The 19,418-nt window shown below is 33.1% G+C and overlaps 1 protein-coding gene across 1 annotated transcript; it reads right to left on the bottom strand.

Moving 5' to 3' along the window:
* Window positions 1-4,614: 4,614 nt before the first annotated feature.
* LOC105749589 (indoleamine 2,3-dioxygenase 1) lies at window positions 4,615-19,102 on the bottom strand. Its single transcript, XM_031950740.1, has 10 exons — window positions 18,908-19,102; window positions 15,207-15,302; window positions 14,989-15,105; window positions 13,668-13,786; window positions 11,592-11,606; window positions 10,888-10,987; window positions 8,555-8,672; window positions 7,328-7,379; window positions 6,264-6,412; window positions 4,615-5,369 (listed from the first exon to the last, which is right to left on the bottom strand). The coding sequence occupies exons 1-10, from the start codon at window positions 18,989-18,991 to the stop codon at window positions 5,017-5,019; spliced, it is 1,203 nt and encodes a 400-aa protein (XP_031806600.1). The 5' UTR covers window positions 18,992-19,102; the 3' UTR covers window positions 4,615-5,016.
* Between the last annotated feature and the right edge of the window lie 316 nt (window positions 19,103-19,418).

Raw genomic sequence — 19,418 nt, 5'->3', positions numbered from 1 at the left:
TTAATAAAATGATATATATTTTTCTATGGTTCATCTTTTGAACCAAAAATTCTTTTGTATTAAGTTATTTAGTCTCTAATTACTTTTTAAACCTTTCTTCACTGGCGCTTTAATATATTTTTATTACTGTTTTTATGCATTTAAAACAATACAGATTATGTCTTCCCTCATGATGAATGTTACCAAGTTGCCTTACTTTGTTGAGAAATATTGAGGTATTTAATTTCTTGGTTATTTTTGCAGGTTAATGTACCTTTGAGAAAGATATATTGAGATTCCCTATTGTTATAATTTTACTATTTCTCTCTATAACTTATTTGGTGGGTTTTTCAAAATAAATATATAGATACTAAGTTTTCCATTGTATATATGTTGTGTTGAAATTGATTCATTATCTTTGATATGTTTCAGTAATAAAGTTTCCTCTTTTTAATCTTTTAATTACATCTATTTTTACTGTGGCCTTATCTGAAAATCTTCATTGTTACTCTTATTTTTTTTTTTTTTATTTAGCTCAGGTATAATAGATTTTGCTTTAGTCCCCAGTCTTAACCCCTGATGAGCCTTTATGTTTCAAGTGTATTTTCTGTAAAAACAAAAAACAAGAAAAATTAAAATTGTTGGATTCTATTTCCTAAACCATTCCACTATCTTCTTCTATTTTATGGATGAGTTCATCTTATTTTCATTCACTGTTATGATCATTAGTTGTATATTTCCTCTATCATATTCTCTTAATGCTTTTTCCTTGTCTTTGCTCTTAGAACCCTCTTTATCATAGATAATTTTAATCTTTTTTTTCATTTCCTCTTAAAATCCCTTTCAGTGATTTCTTTCCCAAGCTTATCTTTGTTTTTCTTATGAATAATTTCTCCCTGGGGCCATTTTCTTTATGCCTTTCTATTCTACTATTGAGTTAAATTCACATCTATAAAAAACCTCGTGTGTGTGTGTGTGTGTGTGTGTGTGTGTGTGTTTCTACCCTTCTTTGACCCGTCTAGATGAAAATGAGGTTTTAGTGACATCTATTTCTCCTTCCTCTTTCCTGCTTGTATAGCTTATTATTTGTGCATTTTGATTGCTTGTGATAATAAATTCTGCCATATTCCTTGCCTCCTTCCCTTTTCCCTTATGGATTCTTTTCTTCTCCCTTTATTTTCTTTTCCCCCATCATCAAAGGATGATAAAACCACATCTAGGTCTTCTGCCTTATGTGACTCCATTTATGATCCTGAGACTCAACAGGTGTATACTCCTCAACTAAAATGTAAATAGTTCATCCTTATAAAGTTCATCCTTATTATTGACTAATATTTACCTTTTTATATTTGATTCCTATGATTGCATTTTTAATTTTAGTTTTAGTTTCAGTCTTTTCATAGGAGATGTATGAAAAATCCTCTATTTCATTGAAAGAATTGTTTTTTTCTTATCTAGGTTTATATTCCATTTTGCAGAGTTAAGTTATCCTTGGTGTTAGGTCTATATTTTTTATGTTGTGTAATACTGTATTTCATTCTCTCCACATCTTTTCAGTGGTAGTTTGTAAATTTTTTGTGATCCTAATGATGTTTTTCAATACTCAAATTCTTTCTTTCTTTTTTTAACTCTTTAGAGTATTTATCTGAGAGTTTTATCTAGGGGAATTCTTCTGACAAGCAAATTCAATGTATTTTTACTTTATCCTTTGTTCTATTCTATTTGGAAAGTTTTCATTCATAATTTCTTGAAATATATGATCTAAACTATTTTTGGTTGCTCATAGTTCTCAGATGACCCAATAATTATATAAATCCCTTTCCTTTACCAGTTTTCTGTCAGGTTTTTGTTTCTTTTGCTACTGGAAAACTAATATTTTCTATTTCTTCAATTTTTAAACTTTGTTTTAATATTTCTTAATAACTTATGCCACTTACTTGTCTTTGTTCAATTCTAATTTTAAGGAAGTTTGTTATTTGTATAAAGTTTGTATCACCTGTGCTAAACTAGTGATTTAAAAAAACCAAGCAAACAAGTATTTGTTAAATTTTTTCTATATACTAGGCATTCTGCTAAGTGCTGGAGATACAAATAAAAGCAAAAGGATAGATTTTTGCTCCTGTGAAGCTCAGTCTAACATGGAAGGTAACATGCAAACAACTATGTCCAAATTTATATACATATGCATATATATTATACATGTATATACTCTATATGTATGATCTTTCTGCTACATTATATATATATATATAAATAATACATTTATATATAATATGTAATAAATTTATACATATATTTTGTGTGCATATATAATATATGTGAAATACAATATATTTTATTAGTATATATATGCATCTGTGTATTAGTGTGTTTGTATACATGTGTATATATACATATATGTGCATCAGTGTTATTATTTTCGGATTACTCTTGTGGTTGTTCATTTCAAAGAGGAACAAAATGACATTACTATGTTAAATTCAATTTCCAATATGTTCAGCTATGATTGATCAAACCAATATAATCTTGGAATGCTCTACCACAAGTCAAGCACAAAAAGCTCAATTATCTTCTTTATTTAGATGATTCCTAGAGCCATTTTTCCAACTCTAATCACTTTACTGATCTCAAGCCACATATTAGCAATTCTCCAATGGATATTGCAAAGTGAATATTCCGAAGGCATATCAAACTCAATATGTCCAAAAGAAAACTCATTATCTTTCCCCTAAAATTCTCCCCTTCCCAATTTTCCTATTACTACCAAGGGGATCATAATTTTTTTTTTAAATTCTCAGTTTAAAATTTCAAAAATAACCTCAACTCTCCACTTTCATTCCCATTATATATTCAAATCATGGTCACATCTTGTCATTTCTGTCTTCACAATATCTCTAGTATAACCCACTTCTCTAAAATTACACAGTCATCATTATCTTTTGATAGACTCTCATAACCTCTAGCTTAAATAGTTGCACGAATCTTCCAATTTGTTTCCCTGCCTCAAGGCACTTCCTATTCCAATTCATCTTCCATTCGACTACCAATGTGTTTTCCCTAAAGTACAGAACTCACTATGTCAATTTTTCTCATATCTACCCTCAATAAACTGCAGTGGCATCCAGTTACTTCCACAATATAATATAAATGATTTATTTTTTTAAGTTCTTCATAATCTGGCCCCTTCCTATCTGTCCAATCTTCTTACATTCTATTTCCTATCATGTACTCTGACATGGATATATTGATCTACTTCCTATTCATTACTCATAACTCTCCATTTCCCATCTCTGTATCCTCACATTGACTTTTCCATATGCTTGTAATGCTCTCCCTTCCCACCTCTGACCTCTGACTCTTGGGAACTCTTTCTTGGTCTCTCCAACATTACCTTCAGCTGCTAATGACATCCCTTCTAAGTTGACCTTCCATCTTTTCTGCACTTATCTTTTTATTATAATCATTATTTTAACAATAGCTTTTATTTTTTCAAAATATATTCAAAATAGCTTTCAACATTCACTCTTTTTCATGTTTTTTTAATTTTATTAAAGCTTTTTTATTTAAAAAACATATGAATATGTAATTTTTCAACACTGACCCTTGCAAAACTTTCTGTTCCAAATTTTTTTCTCCTTCCCCCCACTCCCTCTCCTAGATGTCAAATAGTCCAATACATGTTAAATATGTTAAAATATATGTTAAATCCAATATATGAATACATATTTATATAGTTATCTTGCTGCACAAGAAAAATAGGATCAAGAAGGAAAAAAAAAACCTGAGAAAGAAAACAAAATGCAAGCAAACATCAACAGAAAGAATGAAAATGCTGTTATAGTCCACACTCAGTTCCTACAGTCCTCTCTCTGGGTATATATGGCTCTCTTCATCACTGAATAATTGGAACTGGTTTGAATCATTTCATTGTTGAAGAGTCAACATTCACTCTTGCAAAACCTTGTGTTCCATATTTTTATCAGTTCCTCCTCCCTTTCCCACTCCCTAGACAACAAAGTAATCCAATAAAGGCTAAACATGTCTGCACTTATCTTATATAATCTGATTTAGATATGTTATTTCCAACAGTAGAATATAAGTTTCTGGATTTTGATCTTTGATTTTTATCTCTATAGCTCTAGGTCTAGCACAGTGCTTTGTACATGGTAAATGAATGCTTGTTAACTGACTGGTTTCAAAGAGTTTCCCTTTTTTTTTTCCTGTGCCATTCTGAATTTAGTCATTCTATATGTCTTTTTTTTTTTATTCATTGGAGAGAATCTCCTAAACCCATGCTCATTATTTAGAACCTTATTCTCTTACCCCTACCACTACCTCTTCAAATCATATTAGCTCCAAATAAACAATAGTCATCTCCCATTAAGCAAGAGATGAGGGAAGGAAAGACAGTAATAATCTTTCCAGATTTCTTAAATGGGGTTGTCCTAGACCACTCCAGGAAGTTTACCAGAACAAAACTAAATAAACTCATGAATTCCCTGGAAGTTAGGCATTTAACACTATACATACACAGTAGACTTGATGGGGAGGGCAGTTCCCTAGGCCCTCATATAACTATATGAACAGATAATATAAAACGAGCCTCGACTGAGAAAGTGAAACCCAAAGGACACATTTCATTATTAAAATAGTTTTTATTTGCTCATTTTATATGATTACATTACAAACAAACCATTTTTCCTTATCTAACAAAAAACTTTATGCTTCCTTGTAATTCACAGAACTAGACTTTCCCATGTAATCTCAATATGTAATGTAAGCTCCCTGAGTTCAAGAAAGTTTCTTTTTCAAATTTTTTTTTGCATTCCCTGAACTTATATTAAAGTGCTTAATTATTGATCAATTGATGGATGGATTGAGAGAAGATTACTACTATTAGCTGCATAATTAACAAGTAGAATGTAATGTTATTTATTAATAGCAGAGATTGACTTTCTTTGCATATTATGCTTAGCCTAAAGCCTCACACATAATACAAGTCTAAGTGCACACATTGATTAATTATAATGTGTTCCACTAGCTTAATTTCAAAAGGGCTTCCTTGGTTGTATTCCTTACACTCTTAAGGAAAATCATAAGGTTTGTGCCACCTGTTCCTTTCACCTCATCATTTGATGGTGGCACTCCATTTGTACTATCCCGATTATTTGATGGATTTATGATATACTTGGCCACTACTTGAAGGTGATAGTTCCTGAGAAGAATTAGATTATCTATACATTCATTATAGACCTTCTTCAGCTGAGTATCACCACTGGAGATGACAAAATCTCTAACAGATGGGCTAGAGGCAATTGTCTCAAGAAAGTCCTTGTGAGGTGATGGCATGTAGCTCCTCATTTCCTCAAGGTATCGAGCACTCATTTCATCTGAAAGAAGAGGAAGAAGTAGGGCATTAATGAGACACTGAAGAAAAGGATGGAGATTAAGGATAGAAAATGAAAGAGAAATTACTGATATTTATCAGTAGAATAAGAAATAAGTCCATGCCAATGTAGTGATACATTTAGTTACCATATTATATTATAATTGTACATAATTATAAAGTAGGTGTTAATATACACTGAAATATATTCCTCATAATAATATTATACATTAGATAGGGCAATGCTTACTATACCAATTTGTCGAAGAGGAAACTTTGGCTCAGAGAAAGCAACCACTAGACTTGTAGTCAGAAGCCCTGTCTCTGTCAACTGACAACAATACATTAGGCACAGAAATTCATCTCTTTGAATCTTATTTCATCTATAAAATGGCTATACTAACCTTCATACTATACTACCTTCACAGGATTGTCAATGAAATATTCCTTAAATATTAGCCTTAAAGCACAATTAGAAATTGGACTTCTTGATATATTTAATTATTGTTATTATTAACTAGAATTATTAGTTCAGTTATTAGAATGGATGGTTCTGTGTATATTAGGTCCTAGAAAAACATGCTGATGAAGAAAGGTAAGAATCTCCCATCCTGTTCTGGAGTTGGATGTTCTCCTTAGGCCACTATAACCAACCACTATATAGGCCTTCCATTAGGAGCCTCTAGATCTTGATTTCCCCCAACTTCTCACTTGTATTCCTGCTTTCTGAATATGTTTCTTGACTTGATTTACAAGTCAGTAAGTTCCATTTCTATGAAGCACTTTACTTATAACAGCCCAGGGCAATAGACAATGCTTTATATGTCCTTGTCTCTTTTACTGTACTATATTTATAGCTTTTTTTGAATCTCAAATCCCAGTCAAAACTCCAACTTACCATTTGCAGTAATATGCTGGATCCCCAGCAGGGCATCAAAACACTGTATGATGCTGCTTTGGGCAGCACTTCCCCCAGAGAACTCCTTGGGTATCTCTGACACCCCTTCATATACCAGGCCCTTTGGCAATGAAGAGCTCTTCTTCCAGCTAAATCAAAACAGAGAAAATGGTATATTTATGTTTTCCAAAGAAAGTCTTTTTGCCTCTATCAATTTTCTAAAATCATTTTATAGGTATGAAGATAAAAGGTAGGGAGGACAAATAATTCTATTAACTTTTACTTTGATTTTTGATGATGAACCCTTTCTGCCCCCAATCAAACCAATTCCTTAGGGAGAAGGAGATTTTGATAATACAGATCTAAGGAGATTTGTAAGGCTACCATAAGAGTAAGTCACACATTGGCATCTTAAGTATTTACATATATTATTTAATTTCATTCTTGTGACTATATTATGAGATTGCTGATAAAATCATCATTATACATATTTTACATATGAGGAAACTGAAGCTAGCTAGAGAAGTAATTTGTCCAATGTCTCATCAGGCAATGATTATTAGAGTCAAAACTCACACTTAGTGCTCTTTCCACTGTATCACATTATACTCTTTCTAGTAATGAATCTTTCTTCTAAACCAGAATTAATCACTCTCTCCTTTCTAAATGACAGCACCCAGACCTAACTGACAAAAGTAGGATGCAGGGGTCCTCAAACTACGGCCATGGGCCAAATGCGGCAGCTGAGGACATTTATCCCCCTCACCCAGGGCTATGAAGTTTCTTTATTTAAAGGCCCACAAAACAAAATTTTTGTTTTTACATAGTCCAGCCCTCCAACAGTCTGAGGGACAGTGAACTGGCCCCCTATTTTAAAAGTTTGAGGACCCCTGAGAGCAATAACTTGCAAATAACTCCATGTTATCTCTAATATGCAAAAAGGTGAGGTTGTTAAGAGGTCATGGGAGTGTGTTATCAGTGCACTATTGAAAGTAGATACTGGACTTTCTGTGGGTAGAGGTTCCTTTGTTTAGAGGAACCAGTAAAAGTAGGGAATCACATACCCAGACAAGTAGATGCGAAGAATATTGAAAAAGTCATTGGGATTCACATGTTCTGTTGAAAGATTGAGACAGAAAGAAAGATCATGAGTTAACTGTCTTACTAACTTGTAAAAATACAAAGTAATCCATATTTTTTCAACACTGTATTTTATGACATCTTCAGAAGGACTATGAGGAGAGAAAGAAACGAGAGAGAGAAAAAGAGAGAGAGAGAGAGAGAGAGAGAGAGAGAGAGAGAGAGAGAGAGAGAGTAAAGAAGGAAGGAAGGAAGGAAGAAAAGAAATTTTGTGTCCTTTCCTTAACTTCTTTATTTCTGTTGAAAGCATCACCAATAACTCAGTCTTCAATCCCAGTTTTCTCCCTTTTACACTTGGAATCCAAACTGGTATGTATTTTTAAAATCTCTCTCTAATCCCCTTATTCCCCAACTTCTCTTACCATACACATTTTCATGAACACAAACACATTTTTCTTTTTTTATTTCCACAATTCAAATTCAATTCTTTATGATCGCTTCCATAGACTAGTAGGAATAGTCTTAAAATCAGTCTTCCTACTTCCAGTCTCTCTCTGTTTCTAATCATCCTTTAGGCCATGGTCTATGCAATCTTTTCATTGCACTATTCTTCCATGCAGAACTATCCATGACCTTTTATTGATAAAATAAGTTAATACATCAGACAAAATAAGAACTTATTGATACAGATTTCATTCCTGTAGGAAAGATGTACCCAATATGTTCCCAATCTACATATATCAAGTACAATCTTATGCATCTTCTGTTCATTTACTTTAAGTGTTTTTATATATCTTTATATTTATACCAGGAACTTGGCATATGACCTTGGACACAATGGGTATTTATCACTTTTTTTGAAAATTGAATTTAAGTAATCTGTAATTTTCACATGGTGATTAAAGATATTTTTGATATTTTTTTAATCTGGGGTAAGCAAATACATCTATTTCTTAGTATTAATACCATTGACTATGAGACCCTCCAAGAGTTCTGAAGATAATGTGGGTTGACTATCTCTTTTGGCAGATGAAGAAACTGAATTGCTCAAGATCTGATCAGTTGATGTTAGAGCAGCTTCTAAAGTTTAAGTGTCTTGCACATTTGTCTAACTCAGCTAATGCAACCTTCAACCATCTATTGATAATAATTCTTATCATTAGAAGTTTTGAATTTAGAATCTATACTACTTCACCAAATACATTACATACCATGAACAAGGTGGAACACTCTATATGCCTCATGAATAGAAGAGGCCACAGAACAGAGATTTTCTTTTAGGGACTCCAAGTTTTTTTTGCTGATTGCTTCGAATATATCTGGAATTATCTTAAAGGAAAACAAAGCAAATATAATCAGTGTCTCCTATAGTTGCAAAAACTCATGACCCTCAATTCTAAAATCATATATTATATTCTAATTTTTCTTCCTAGAAAAAGTACAAAATGGGTCAAATAACTTGATAACCTTCTCCTTTGTTCATACAATCTTCCCATATGTAAATTCATATGTTATTAGTCCATGTTTTTATGCATTTGAAATTTAGATCATTGTATTGTTCAGAACTAGCCTTTTCATTTCTTTTTTTATTGTCCCCATACTGCCTTCATTAATGCTCAGGACTTCAAGCACCAATCTGCCCAATGGAAAAAAATATTAGGGACCTGGATTACAAACACAAGTGAAATGCCAAGAGTCAACCTAAAAATAGTGAAAAAATGTTCTATATTACAACTGATTAAAGAAATTTAAATTAAAATAACTCTAAAGTATCACTTCAAAACTCTCAGATTGGCTAACATGACAGAAAAGGAAAATGGTCTAGAAAAATAGCAATACTAATATACAAATGGCAGAAATATGAATTGATCTAATATTCTGGAGAATGCTTTATCTAAGAGATTATGAAACTGTATATACTCTTTGACCCAGCAATGCCACTACATGGTCTGTATTCCAAAGGGATCAAAGAAAATTGAAAAGGACTTATATATACCAAAATATTAATATCAACTCTTTCTGTGGTAGAAAAGAATTAGAAATGGAGGGGATGCCTATTAAATGGAGAATGGCTGAACATATTGTATTGTACAATTGTAAAAGAATATGATTGTACAATAAAAAATAATGAACAGCATGATTTCAGATGTGTGAAAACTTTTAAAAAGTGATGCAAAATGAAGTGAATAGAATCAAAACATTATATACATTAACAACCATATTGAGAGCATAATTAGCTGTGAAAATCTTAGATCCTCTGATCAAGACAATGACTGAAGACAGTTCCAAAGAACCCATGTGAAAAATGCTATCAGAATTCAGAGAAAGAACTATTAAATTCTAAATGCAAATTGAACCATTTTTAAATTTTATTTTTCTTGCTCTTTAAAGAGATATAGCTAATATGGGAACATATTTTGAGAGACTTCACATGTATAATTGATATCATATTTTTGCTAAAAGGGAGGACAAAAAAGATGGGGGAGAAAAGTTAGAATTCAAAATTTTAAAAAGTAAATTTGTTAAAAATAAATAAATAAGATTTTTTTTTAAGAAAGAAGAATAAAATCCCATTTAATATAACCACAGAATGTATAAAACAGCTGGCAATCTAGTTACAATGATACACACAGGAATAGTATGAATGCAATTACAAAATGCAAAAATAAAAATAATATGATATTTTGAAAAAATAATACACAAAATTGTCATTATATCCTGGCTCTGGTCTTCATGTATTATAGCTTATTCACTAATGCACATCAAAAACAGTTCTTCAAATACTGTTCAAAGAATACAGACTGCACAATTTTTAGATCAATCAAGGATACAATAAATTAAAGCTATCTTGAGTTAATAAGACTAAAGGAACTACAACAATAAATTGCAAATTTCATGAGAATAATGAATGGTTAAACATTATACTGGTGTCTTCAATATGTTAAAACTCAAAGAGAAAGGACTCCCACACATTGGGAAGACTCTTTATATAGAATTTCTAGGAGGACAAGAGTACCAATCATAAAGGAGGAAATGGCATCAGAAGGTTGTAACACATATTGGTAAGAGTATCACTCACTCACAATGGGAACATCCACATTAATGAGCCCATCAGCCCCTGGAAGCTGCAAGTTTGAGGTTATGTTTAAAGATATTGGATGTTTAGAAAAATGTGATTTCACCAATGTGAATCCTTCCCAATACTGATGCAGATCTCAGTCTCTCCAGCCCTCATGAGTTGCTCCTGAACAATAAACCTTGTCCAACAACCTCTGGTGCTCTTATTTGATTTGAGTCCCAAGGAACAGATTGCAGTGACAGACTACAAGGCAGTAATGAGCCTTTACTTGAAACCTCCATCTTGTATGACCTGACATTGTTTGCCCTTCACTGGCATAATCTGTGACAGCCCAAGTTCATCTTCATGCCAAAATATTTCACTGGACTAGGACTTTAGAGAATGTGGTTACAGGTATTCAATTTGTCATCTGACTCTCTTGATTTTGTGAGATGAGACAAATCCTTCTCACAAAGAAAAACGTACCCTGATTGCAGAAGCAGCTGCTTTTTCCACCAGTAAAGAAACTAGGAAGAATCCTTTGCTGCAATCTCCACCAGGAAATGCAAATAGAATGTCCATGTTGCTAAGAACAGGAAGAAATCCCAAAGTTAATATTAGGATGTGTAATATTAGGATAGAATAAGAACTAGGATGGACATTGGAGGTCATCTATTTCAACCCCATCATTTTATAAATAATGACATTAGGCAAGTACTTCTCTACAGTTGTGAAGTTCATAAAGTGTTAAAGGCAAGATCCAAATTCATGCTTTTATATATCCAAGTCCAGTATTCTGTTTACTATAGATGCCTTACGCAGGTGATATTATTTATATCTAGAAGTGAATATTTAAAGATCAATTCTATAACTAATCTTTACATATAATTGTAATAATATCTACCTAGAGATGTAAACATTGTTAAGATAGGAACTTTTTGTAGAGACTTAACTACATACACACACACACACACACACACGCACACACACACAAAATGCTATCATTTAATCAAAGAAAAATCTAATTAGCATCCTATTATGTTCTCAGTCTAAACAAGTGAAAAAAGTTGACTTGTTCTTACCATATCTAGTAATTTTTTGAAAAGTTACTATGCCTGTGTATTTTGTGCATGTGTAACTACACCTAAATGTATTCCCATTTAAAATAATTCCTTGAAAAAAATACTTACTCGTAAGTCATAGATCTTATGGAAGTATCCAAGGATGAAAGAAAACAAAAAGAGAGAAAAAATTGTTACAGACATATTCTTTAGAGTTTCAGTTAACATTATTCCTAAGAACACACTGTATTTTCATGTTTTTATGTTCTGCATTCAGACTTGTGCCAATGTACCGGCAACATCCCTTCCTTCTTGTTCTTTGTCTAATTTTCTTTTGTTGGTTCTACCTTTGCACCTTTCCCCAATCAGGAATATCCCAGGACAAAAAAAGATGACTGGTTCTCTCATTTTGGATTTCCATTTATCACTTCTGCTTATATCGTATGTTGTAAAAATTAAAATTGGATGCCGCATACCATTCCCACTGCCTGGAATGGATTCCCCCACCTCAACATATCAGAAGATTTGCTACAATTAGCTTCCATTCCTAACCCACACATTCTATTGTCTATATGGATTTAAGTCTCCACTTCCTTCTCCTTGTTCTCTTTAAATTTCTTCTCACACAAAATTCTAGATATCACCTCTCCCAGAAAGCCTTTCTTGATTCTCAAGTAATGAACCTCTCTTCAAATTCAATGTACTTCAATTCAGATCTTATTTGGTTCTTGGGATATGTAACACCTTGGACTTAGTAATATACAGGAAATAAATACTATAAAGATCTTTCCCCCTCAAGGAGCTTACAACCTAACAGAGGAGATAAAAATATGCAAAATGAAGCAAGAAGCATCATAAAATATGATTCCTAGTAGGACATGGGACAGACAAAAGAGATGTCTCCTAGGCACTTAACCATTCCCAAATGTGTATTACAATTTCTTAATGTCCATGTCTCTTTTCCTCACCTAGACTAAAATTTACTTTAGGACTGGAAGTGGCATTTTTTAATTATTATGTTCCCATACCTACATATAAGTTGTTGGACATAGAGATTATTCTTGCACCCCAAAGCAACAGTCAGGGATTAAGCAGAAGCTTCTAAGAGAAAGGGATAGAGATTGTATAATAGATAGTTCTATGGTAAGGCCATCCAAAAACTGAATGGTCCTAAGTAGGAAACACGCTAGATGTAGTTCTTAACTCGGAGTGTGACTTCACAAAAGCGTAGTTTCAATAATGAAAATAATAACAATCCTTTTGTCTTTTGCTGTATTCAGAACTAATCCAAAATCTGGCATTCAGTTATAAAATCTTTTTTTTAGAAGGATGCTGACAAGGGAAAGCAGCCATAATAAAATAAGGGCTGAAAAACATACCATAGGATTGGTTGTAGCTAATGGAGATGCTTAAGGAGAAGAGGAGAAAAATAAAGTGGAGATGGATAGATGATAACTGTACTCTGATCTCTGAAGAATTTTCATATGAAAAAAAGTCTAACTTCTTTCTTTTTTTCTTCCATTTTTTCTTTCCTTCATTCTTCCCTTCTTTCCTTCCTTCCTTTCTTCTTGGCTTAGTCCCAGGTAGCAGTTAAAGGAAAGTAGATTTCAGCTCCAAATAAGGAAAAACTTAAAATATAGAGCTGTCCAGCACTGGAATAGACTGCCAGAGGAAGTATTAAATTCCCATTATGGAAGTCTCTAAGCAGGAGCTTTGCAACCTCTTCTGCAGGATATTATATAGCTATATCCTGGTTAGTGTGAACAAGAAATCCTATGAAGTGATTGCTTTCTTCAAATTCACATTGAATATTCCCTTTCAGCTGGAACCATTTACCATTTGTTACATAATTGTAATTTTGAAAAAAGGGAATTCACATTATGGAGAGCTAATTCCAGTAGGAATTCTTTCACCAGGAATTAGTTGTACTAGATTATCTCAGAGGTCCCTTCCAAGTCTGAACTTCTGTGTTCATGATCCTGTTTCAGTCACTTCTTAGAAACTCAGATTCCATGCCTATAAAATAAAGGCTTTTGGATACATGTAAAATGTATTTCAAAATCCTAACAATCCATGAGCCTATTAGTAATCATGTCTACTAAACTTTCAGATCAGTTTCATTAGGGGAGAACAGAGATGTTGATTCCAAAGACTTTGCCCAGTTCCACTGTGTTCCTAGGCTCAGTTAAGGCAACTGCTACATACCCTAAGGGATCTTTTTTCTTCCAATTTGCCAAAACACAGTCTGCATACACCATTATTGGAGGTAAGCCAAGTTTCTCTGAGAGATTCCAGAAAGGGACAGCAATATTCCTGGGCAGCACCTAATTAAATTAGAAATCATTTGTAAGTATTTCTTAAATATTATAAATATTACTTAAATTTCAGTTACCAGAAGGTGATTGTTTCTAGATTACAAAAATAAAAGCAACAGGTTGTGTTAATTAGTACTTCATAATTATAAAAGCACCATGTGTATGTCCATATATGTGAATCTTTATACATATATAAACACACACACAAGTGTATACATGTATATTATATCATTTGATTATTGAGGGAGACTTAGATAAATACCTTGGCAGCTAACATAGGTATTATCACACCCACTTTTGAGAGAGAAGGCAATTCTTAAGTCAGGTGAAATGACTTACAGCATTAATATCACATGTTCACTAATTGGTAAATCTAAGACGCTAATCTATCTTCTAATTCCAATTTTGATGCTCTTTCCAAAATGCAAAATAGTTATTTGAAATATTCAACAGCTATTATAACATTCTGTGTGTCAGTGTGCTTGCTATAAATGGCTATAATGTAAGATCATAGGACTTAGAACCAAAAGGCCTGAGTTCAAGCCCCCATACTTCTACTTATAAGCTGTGACCATCTGTAAGTTTCAATACCTCTGAGGCTCAGTTTACTCATCTATAAAATGTGATCATATTTACAATTTCTATTCCCCAAGATCAGTGTAAGTATAAAATAAGATAATGTTTACAAAGGGCCTCTCAAATCTTAAAAAGCTTCATAAATGTCTATAACATCACTGCTATGTGATCTTTCCTTCTCAACCTATCACTTTCCCTGACTCATTTGACCAATAAATCCCCACCCCAACTAAAGAAAATAGAATTTCAATCAATCATAAACCAAGATGAGCTATGAAAAATGAAAACAGTTCCCATTTACAGGAACCTCATTCTCAGAGCAACTTTGTAAGGTAGGTATGCTTTTTTAGTCTTCATTTTACAAATAAAGAATGTGAAGTTCAGAGATGAAGGACTATACCCAAGCTATACAGCTCCTAAGACTTAAAGTCCTCTTATGATTCCAGATCCATCACTCTTTCCACTGTACTCTGTTCTAAACTTAAGCATGGTGTGAGAATCCTGATAATTTCCACCATCCCAGCAAAATTGAAGTTGTGACAAATCTGAAACATGGAGATTTTAACATGGACAAAGGTCGGGTATGTAAAACCTGAAATGAAAGACTCCAACAGAGAAAAGCAAGATCTCCAAACCTTTTTGACATTATTATTATCTTGCCACACGTAGCCCATGGTGATGACTGACAGTGCTAGATGTGCGAGGCGCTGTTCCTTGTATCCTTGGAGTTCATCAATACTAAGTTCTGGCAGCTTCCAGAAAAAAGAAAACATTTAGGCATACAATCAAAAATGGCTTTTCTAAGATTACAAAAAAGCACAATAAAAAGATGAGTAGAGAATAAACTTCAAACCTGCTCAACTTCTTCCCGAAATTGACCTTCCTCCACCAGAGTGGGCAGATCTTTTGCAAGCTTTACCCAGACCTGGTAGCGATCAGGCAGTTCCTCCTTGATAGAAAGAATAAAAATGCAATTTACTCATCTTGTTTCCTTATCAATAGGATTCCATCATTCTAACAGTCTCCAGGCAATCAGTCTTCATCTGAGTCTCTTGCCCTTTTCAAATCCATACCTTCTACCACCACTAGATTCCTTTTCACTTCACTCTAGACATGTCCATCTCCTGACTATCTTCAGCATGTATCCTACTCACTCACCTATGTACCTTAGTTCTTACTCTGCCTTTCACTTGAAACATTCTGTTCCCTTTCTCATGACTTCTGCTTATCCAGATCTGATTCATCCTTTGGCTCAATTGCAAACTCCTCAACAGAACTTCAAGTGTTTCAGTTACTATTGATTCATCCCCTTTGGCATTTTTTTTAAGTTTATTTTTCTGTTAAGAAAAAAATTCATTTTCCTTCCCTTTCTGCCCCAGCTATTGAAAAAGATCAAGTATGTATTGTGAAGCAAAATAGATTTTTGTATTGGTCATGTCCAAAAAAATTATTAACCTTCACTATGATTCTAGAACCTCTATTTCTGGAAGCGAATAGTATGACCTTTTGGATTTCTTCCAGAATTGAGGTTATATTCTTTAGAGATGTGGAGTGTGAAAGACTCAAATGATGTCTGCCTGTGACAGCCATAGGAAATAGGGAAGTTAAGAGAGTGAAACAAGTTTTTGATAGTTAATGACTTCTTAAAAATATTAAATATTCTAAAATCTTCTCTGAATTGGACATACTACAGACCCATAATAATAACTTTTATTTCTGGAAGTATTTTTGTGCCTTATAATATGTTTTTCATACAGTGATCAATGGGCAGCAGATGATAAGTCTTATTATATCTATTAATCAAATGATAAAATTGAGGTTCAGAGGAATAACATGGCCTACCTAGGATGGTACAAGAATCATGGCAAGGTAAATTCAAAGTCTTATCTTCTGCCTCCAAGACCAGAGCTCTCACCATTTTTTATGTTACGTCAGTATTGCTCTTCTCACTCTATGTGGTGCTTTCAAAATGTGGTACCCTAAGAATTTTGTGAGATAATTTCTTCTCCTTTATTTAATAGTAAATGATTCTGAATTGTTTCTGGTTAAACTGCATCACCATCTGGTAGGTAATTTCCATATCCACATAGGCAGGGAATTTCCTTCTCTGCTTACAATATGAGCATTGTCAAAATCAGAATGTCAGCATGAGTATACAGAATATATCTAACTGGTGGTGACCAAAACGATGCAATTTTAGGTGGATGTGGAGGGTGGGGCTGAGGGAAATCCTGATTCTTTCCATCTTCCTAATCCTTCCTGTTATTTGTATTTAAGTATTTAAGAGAAAATAAAATCCCTTTCTTATAAGGAAAGAAACTGAGGCTCAGAAGAAACTGAGAAGCTCAGAAAGAACTGGACATACTGTTTAAAATTGAAATGTCATTAGATCTTTAAAAGAGGTAATACATGAACCTGATATAAAGAAAGAAGGACTATATTGGGAGGAGGGACTTATATTTCTATCCTAACACCATCACATATAATCAATGGGCTTGGAGAAGTTACTTTTAATCTTGTTGAGCCTGAGTTTCCCTTCTTTGTAAAATGGAGTGAGATTAAATGGTATCTAAGGTGTTTTTCAGCCCTAAAGTTCATATAAAATGCTTATATCTACTATTACAAAACATCTATTCACACTTACAATCACACAGTTTCACAATAAATAATTGTTATTCTATCTTTTCTAAAGAACATGTTCTCTCTCCTTATTATAGAACCAGGGGAGAAGAAGAAGGGAGTGGAGGAAGGCATTTAAGAAAAGGGAAAGGGGGGTAGCTAGGTGGCCCAGTGGATAGAGCACCAACCCTGAAGTCAGGAGGACCTGAGTTCAAATCTGATCTCAGACACTTAACACTTCCTACCTGTGCAAGTCACTTAACCCCAATTGCTTCAGGGAGAAAAAAGGGGAAAGGAGGAAAAGGAAAAAATTTTTTGAAATAGACCTAAATTAATCTGACCTCTAACACCAATCCTGTAAGTACACTTCCCCAAAACAAGTGAGCTGTCAAATTGTAATTCAATGTCTTATGTAAAGCATCATGTGACATAAATATTTAATCTTAATAGTCCCAATGCAATATTAGGATATTGATCTAAGATGATTTCTTAAGAAGTCTTAACCACAGGACAATCTTAAATAAATCACAGTACACCTTCCTCTACATGTAATAACATAATAACATACTGGTTTGAACTGTCATGATTATTCACATTTCTATAGGGTTTTAGAGTTTATAAAGACATTTTCTTAAAAAAAATATCAAAAAATAACCCTGTGGCTCTATAATATTTCTGAGAATTTACTCTAAGAATTCCTCATACTCATGTGGCTGATTCTACTTTAAAATCTCAACCTGATAAATTGTATACTTTTTTCAATAGGATTGCCCTGGAAATCTTCTAAATTTGACTTGTCAATCTAGTTATCAAGAAAAGGATATTCACCTAATAGTCATGAATTTGGAAAATCTTAGTAACTAAGTCTGACTATTCCAACTCTATGACACATTTTTATACTTCATTCTGAAGCTTAACACATATTTAATGATATTAATCCAGCCCATGACTTGCCTGATTTTTATTCTCAAAAATGCAAATTGAACCTGTTTAAATAGATAGCACATGCTCTTTTCAGTATTTATCACCACTGAATGTATCTTCTTTTGATTTGCAGATCATTTTTCAATATATCAAACCATATTTTATTTCAACTGAATTTTTTCACTCCTTCTTTTACAAAACTCAAAGTCCTCACAACCATAGTCTTAAGGCATGGATATTATAGTGTTGATATCACCAACATTTTTACCATTATCTTCTTTTCTTAATGAGAATTCACACAGGTTTATATTAATTTCTAACAGTAAAGTAACATATTATACTGAATGCACATTATTCTAGCTGAACTCTACTTCTAAGGTATTATTTTTTAAGAAAACTCTAAACAATATACATTATCTCATTTCATCTTCCCTATCATTATATGAGAGGAAAATGATTGCTCAGAGATACATAATTACTTGTAATGACTAGCTCAAACCCCAATCTTGTGAATTCAAATTCAGACTTGCTGAGCCCACTATAACTTAAGGCTAACTTTTGAAAAAACTTGCCTATCCAGGAATAGGTAAGTTAAGTGATTTGCTTAATTAGCTCCAAAACTAACCTATAAGTTATTTTGATTTACATTTGATTACTTTATCAAGTAGACATCATGTTACTGCGATGGATCCAAAAATCAATAGAGAAAATCCCATCCTAACTCCTATCTTCCACTTAGTATCATTTTTTTTTATTTCAGGCTAGTCATTTTATCTTTCTAATCATCATATTTAATCTTGTAAGTTCAAATAGTTGGAATAGATTCCACCTGCAACTCCTCTGAACATTCTTGATTTTCTCAAAGATGAAATATTTCTATTCTTCCAATATGTTATGAAAGATTTACAAGAAGCTATTCTCTATAGTTGGCATTACTTATCAACAGAATTAAACCAAATGGAACACAGATTACAAAAATATTTTGCTACATGTTTAAATGTCCTATCTTACCAATGGGTCTTCCAGGATAAAGCCCAAATCTTTTGAAATGCGAAATTTTTCTGGATGTTCAAATAGATTCTCCAGGAGAGCCATCTCTTCTTGAGCTATGCCTCTAGTCTTGCCTGCAGTGATCCACCTCTTGAGAGAAGTAGAACAGGGTAGGAACAGAGAGTCTATTTATGGAAGGCCTTGACTCTACACACCCTCACAAACAATATTACAATAGGAAACTGTTGTCACCAAATCTATGTCAGAAATACTTATGACATGGACCAAACTAGTTTCACTTTCTGTACTTCTTCATGTGTAACTGGAAAAGGAATCAAAGCACAGAACATCTAAATGCTTCCCAATTTTATTTATAAAGAGAAAGCACTTACTCCAAGAGATGGAATCTCTGATTGCAGTATTCTAATAACCATCTCCACTATAAAATTCTTTAAGTCAACCACATAGATGTATTTACCTGGGCTGGTCAAAACACCCTTTGCCCTAAATGATTTTAGGGATATATTGATCT

The sequence above is a fragment of the Sarcophilus harrisii genome, chromosome 2, assembly GCF_902635505.1.
Source record: "Sarcophilus harrisii chromosome 2, mSarHar1.11, whole genome shotgun sequence".
In the NCBI taxonomy this organism is placed as follows: domain Eukaryota; kingdom Metazoa; phylum Chordata; class Mammalia; order Dasyuromorphia; family Dasyuridae; genus Sarcophilus; species Sarcophilus harrisii.
This window is presented reverse-complemented; position numbering and strand designations above follow the sequence as displayed.

Coding starts and splice junctions, on each gene's coding strand:
- LOC105749589 (XM_031950740.1), bottom strand. CDS start 18,991: ATGGCTCTCCTGGAGAATCTATTTGAACATCCAGAAAAATTTCGCATT. Junction 15,106..15,206: donor TTCGGGAAGAAGTTGAGCAG/GTTTGAAGTTTA, acceptor TTTTTCTGGAAG/CTGCCAGAACTTAGTATTGA. Junction 7,380..8,554: donor AGTGTTCCACCTTGTTCATG/GTATGTAATGTA, acceptor ATCTTTCAACAG/AACATGTGAATCCCAATGAC.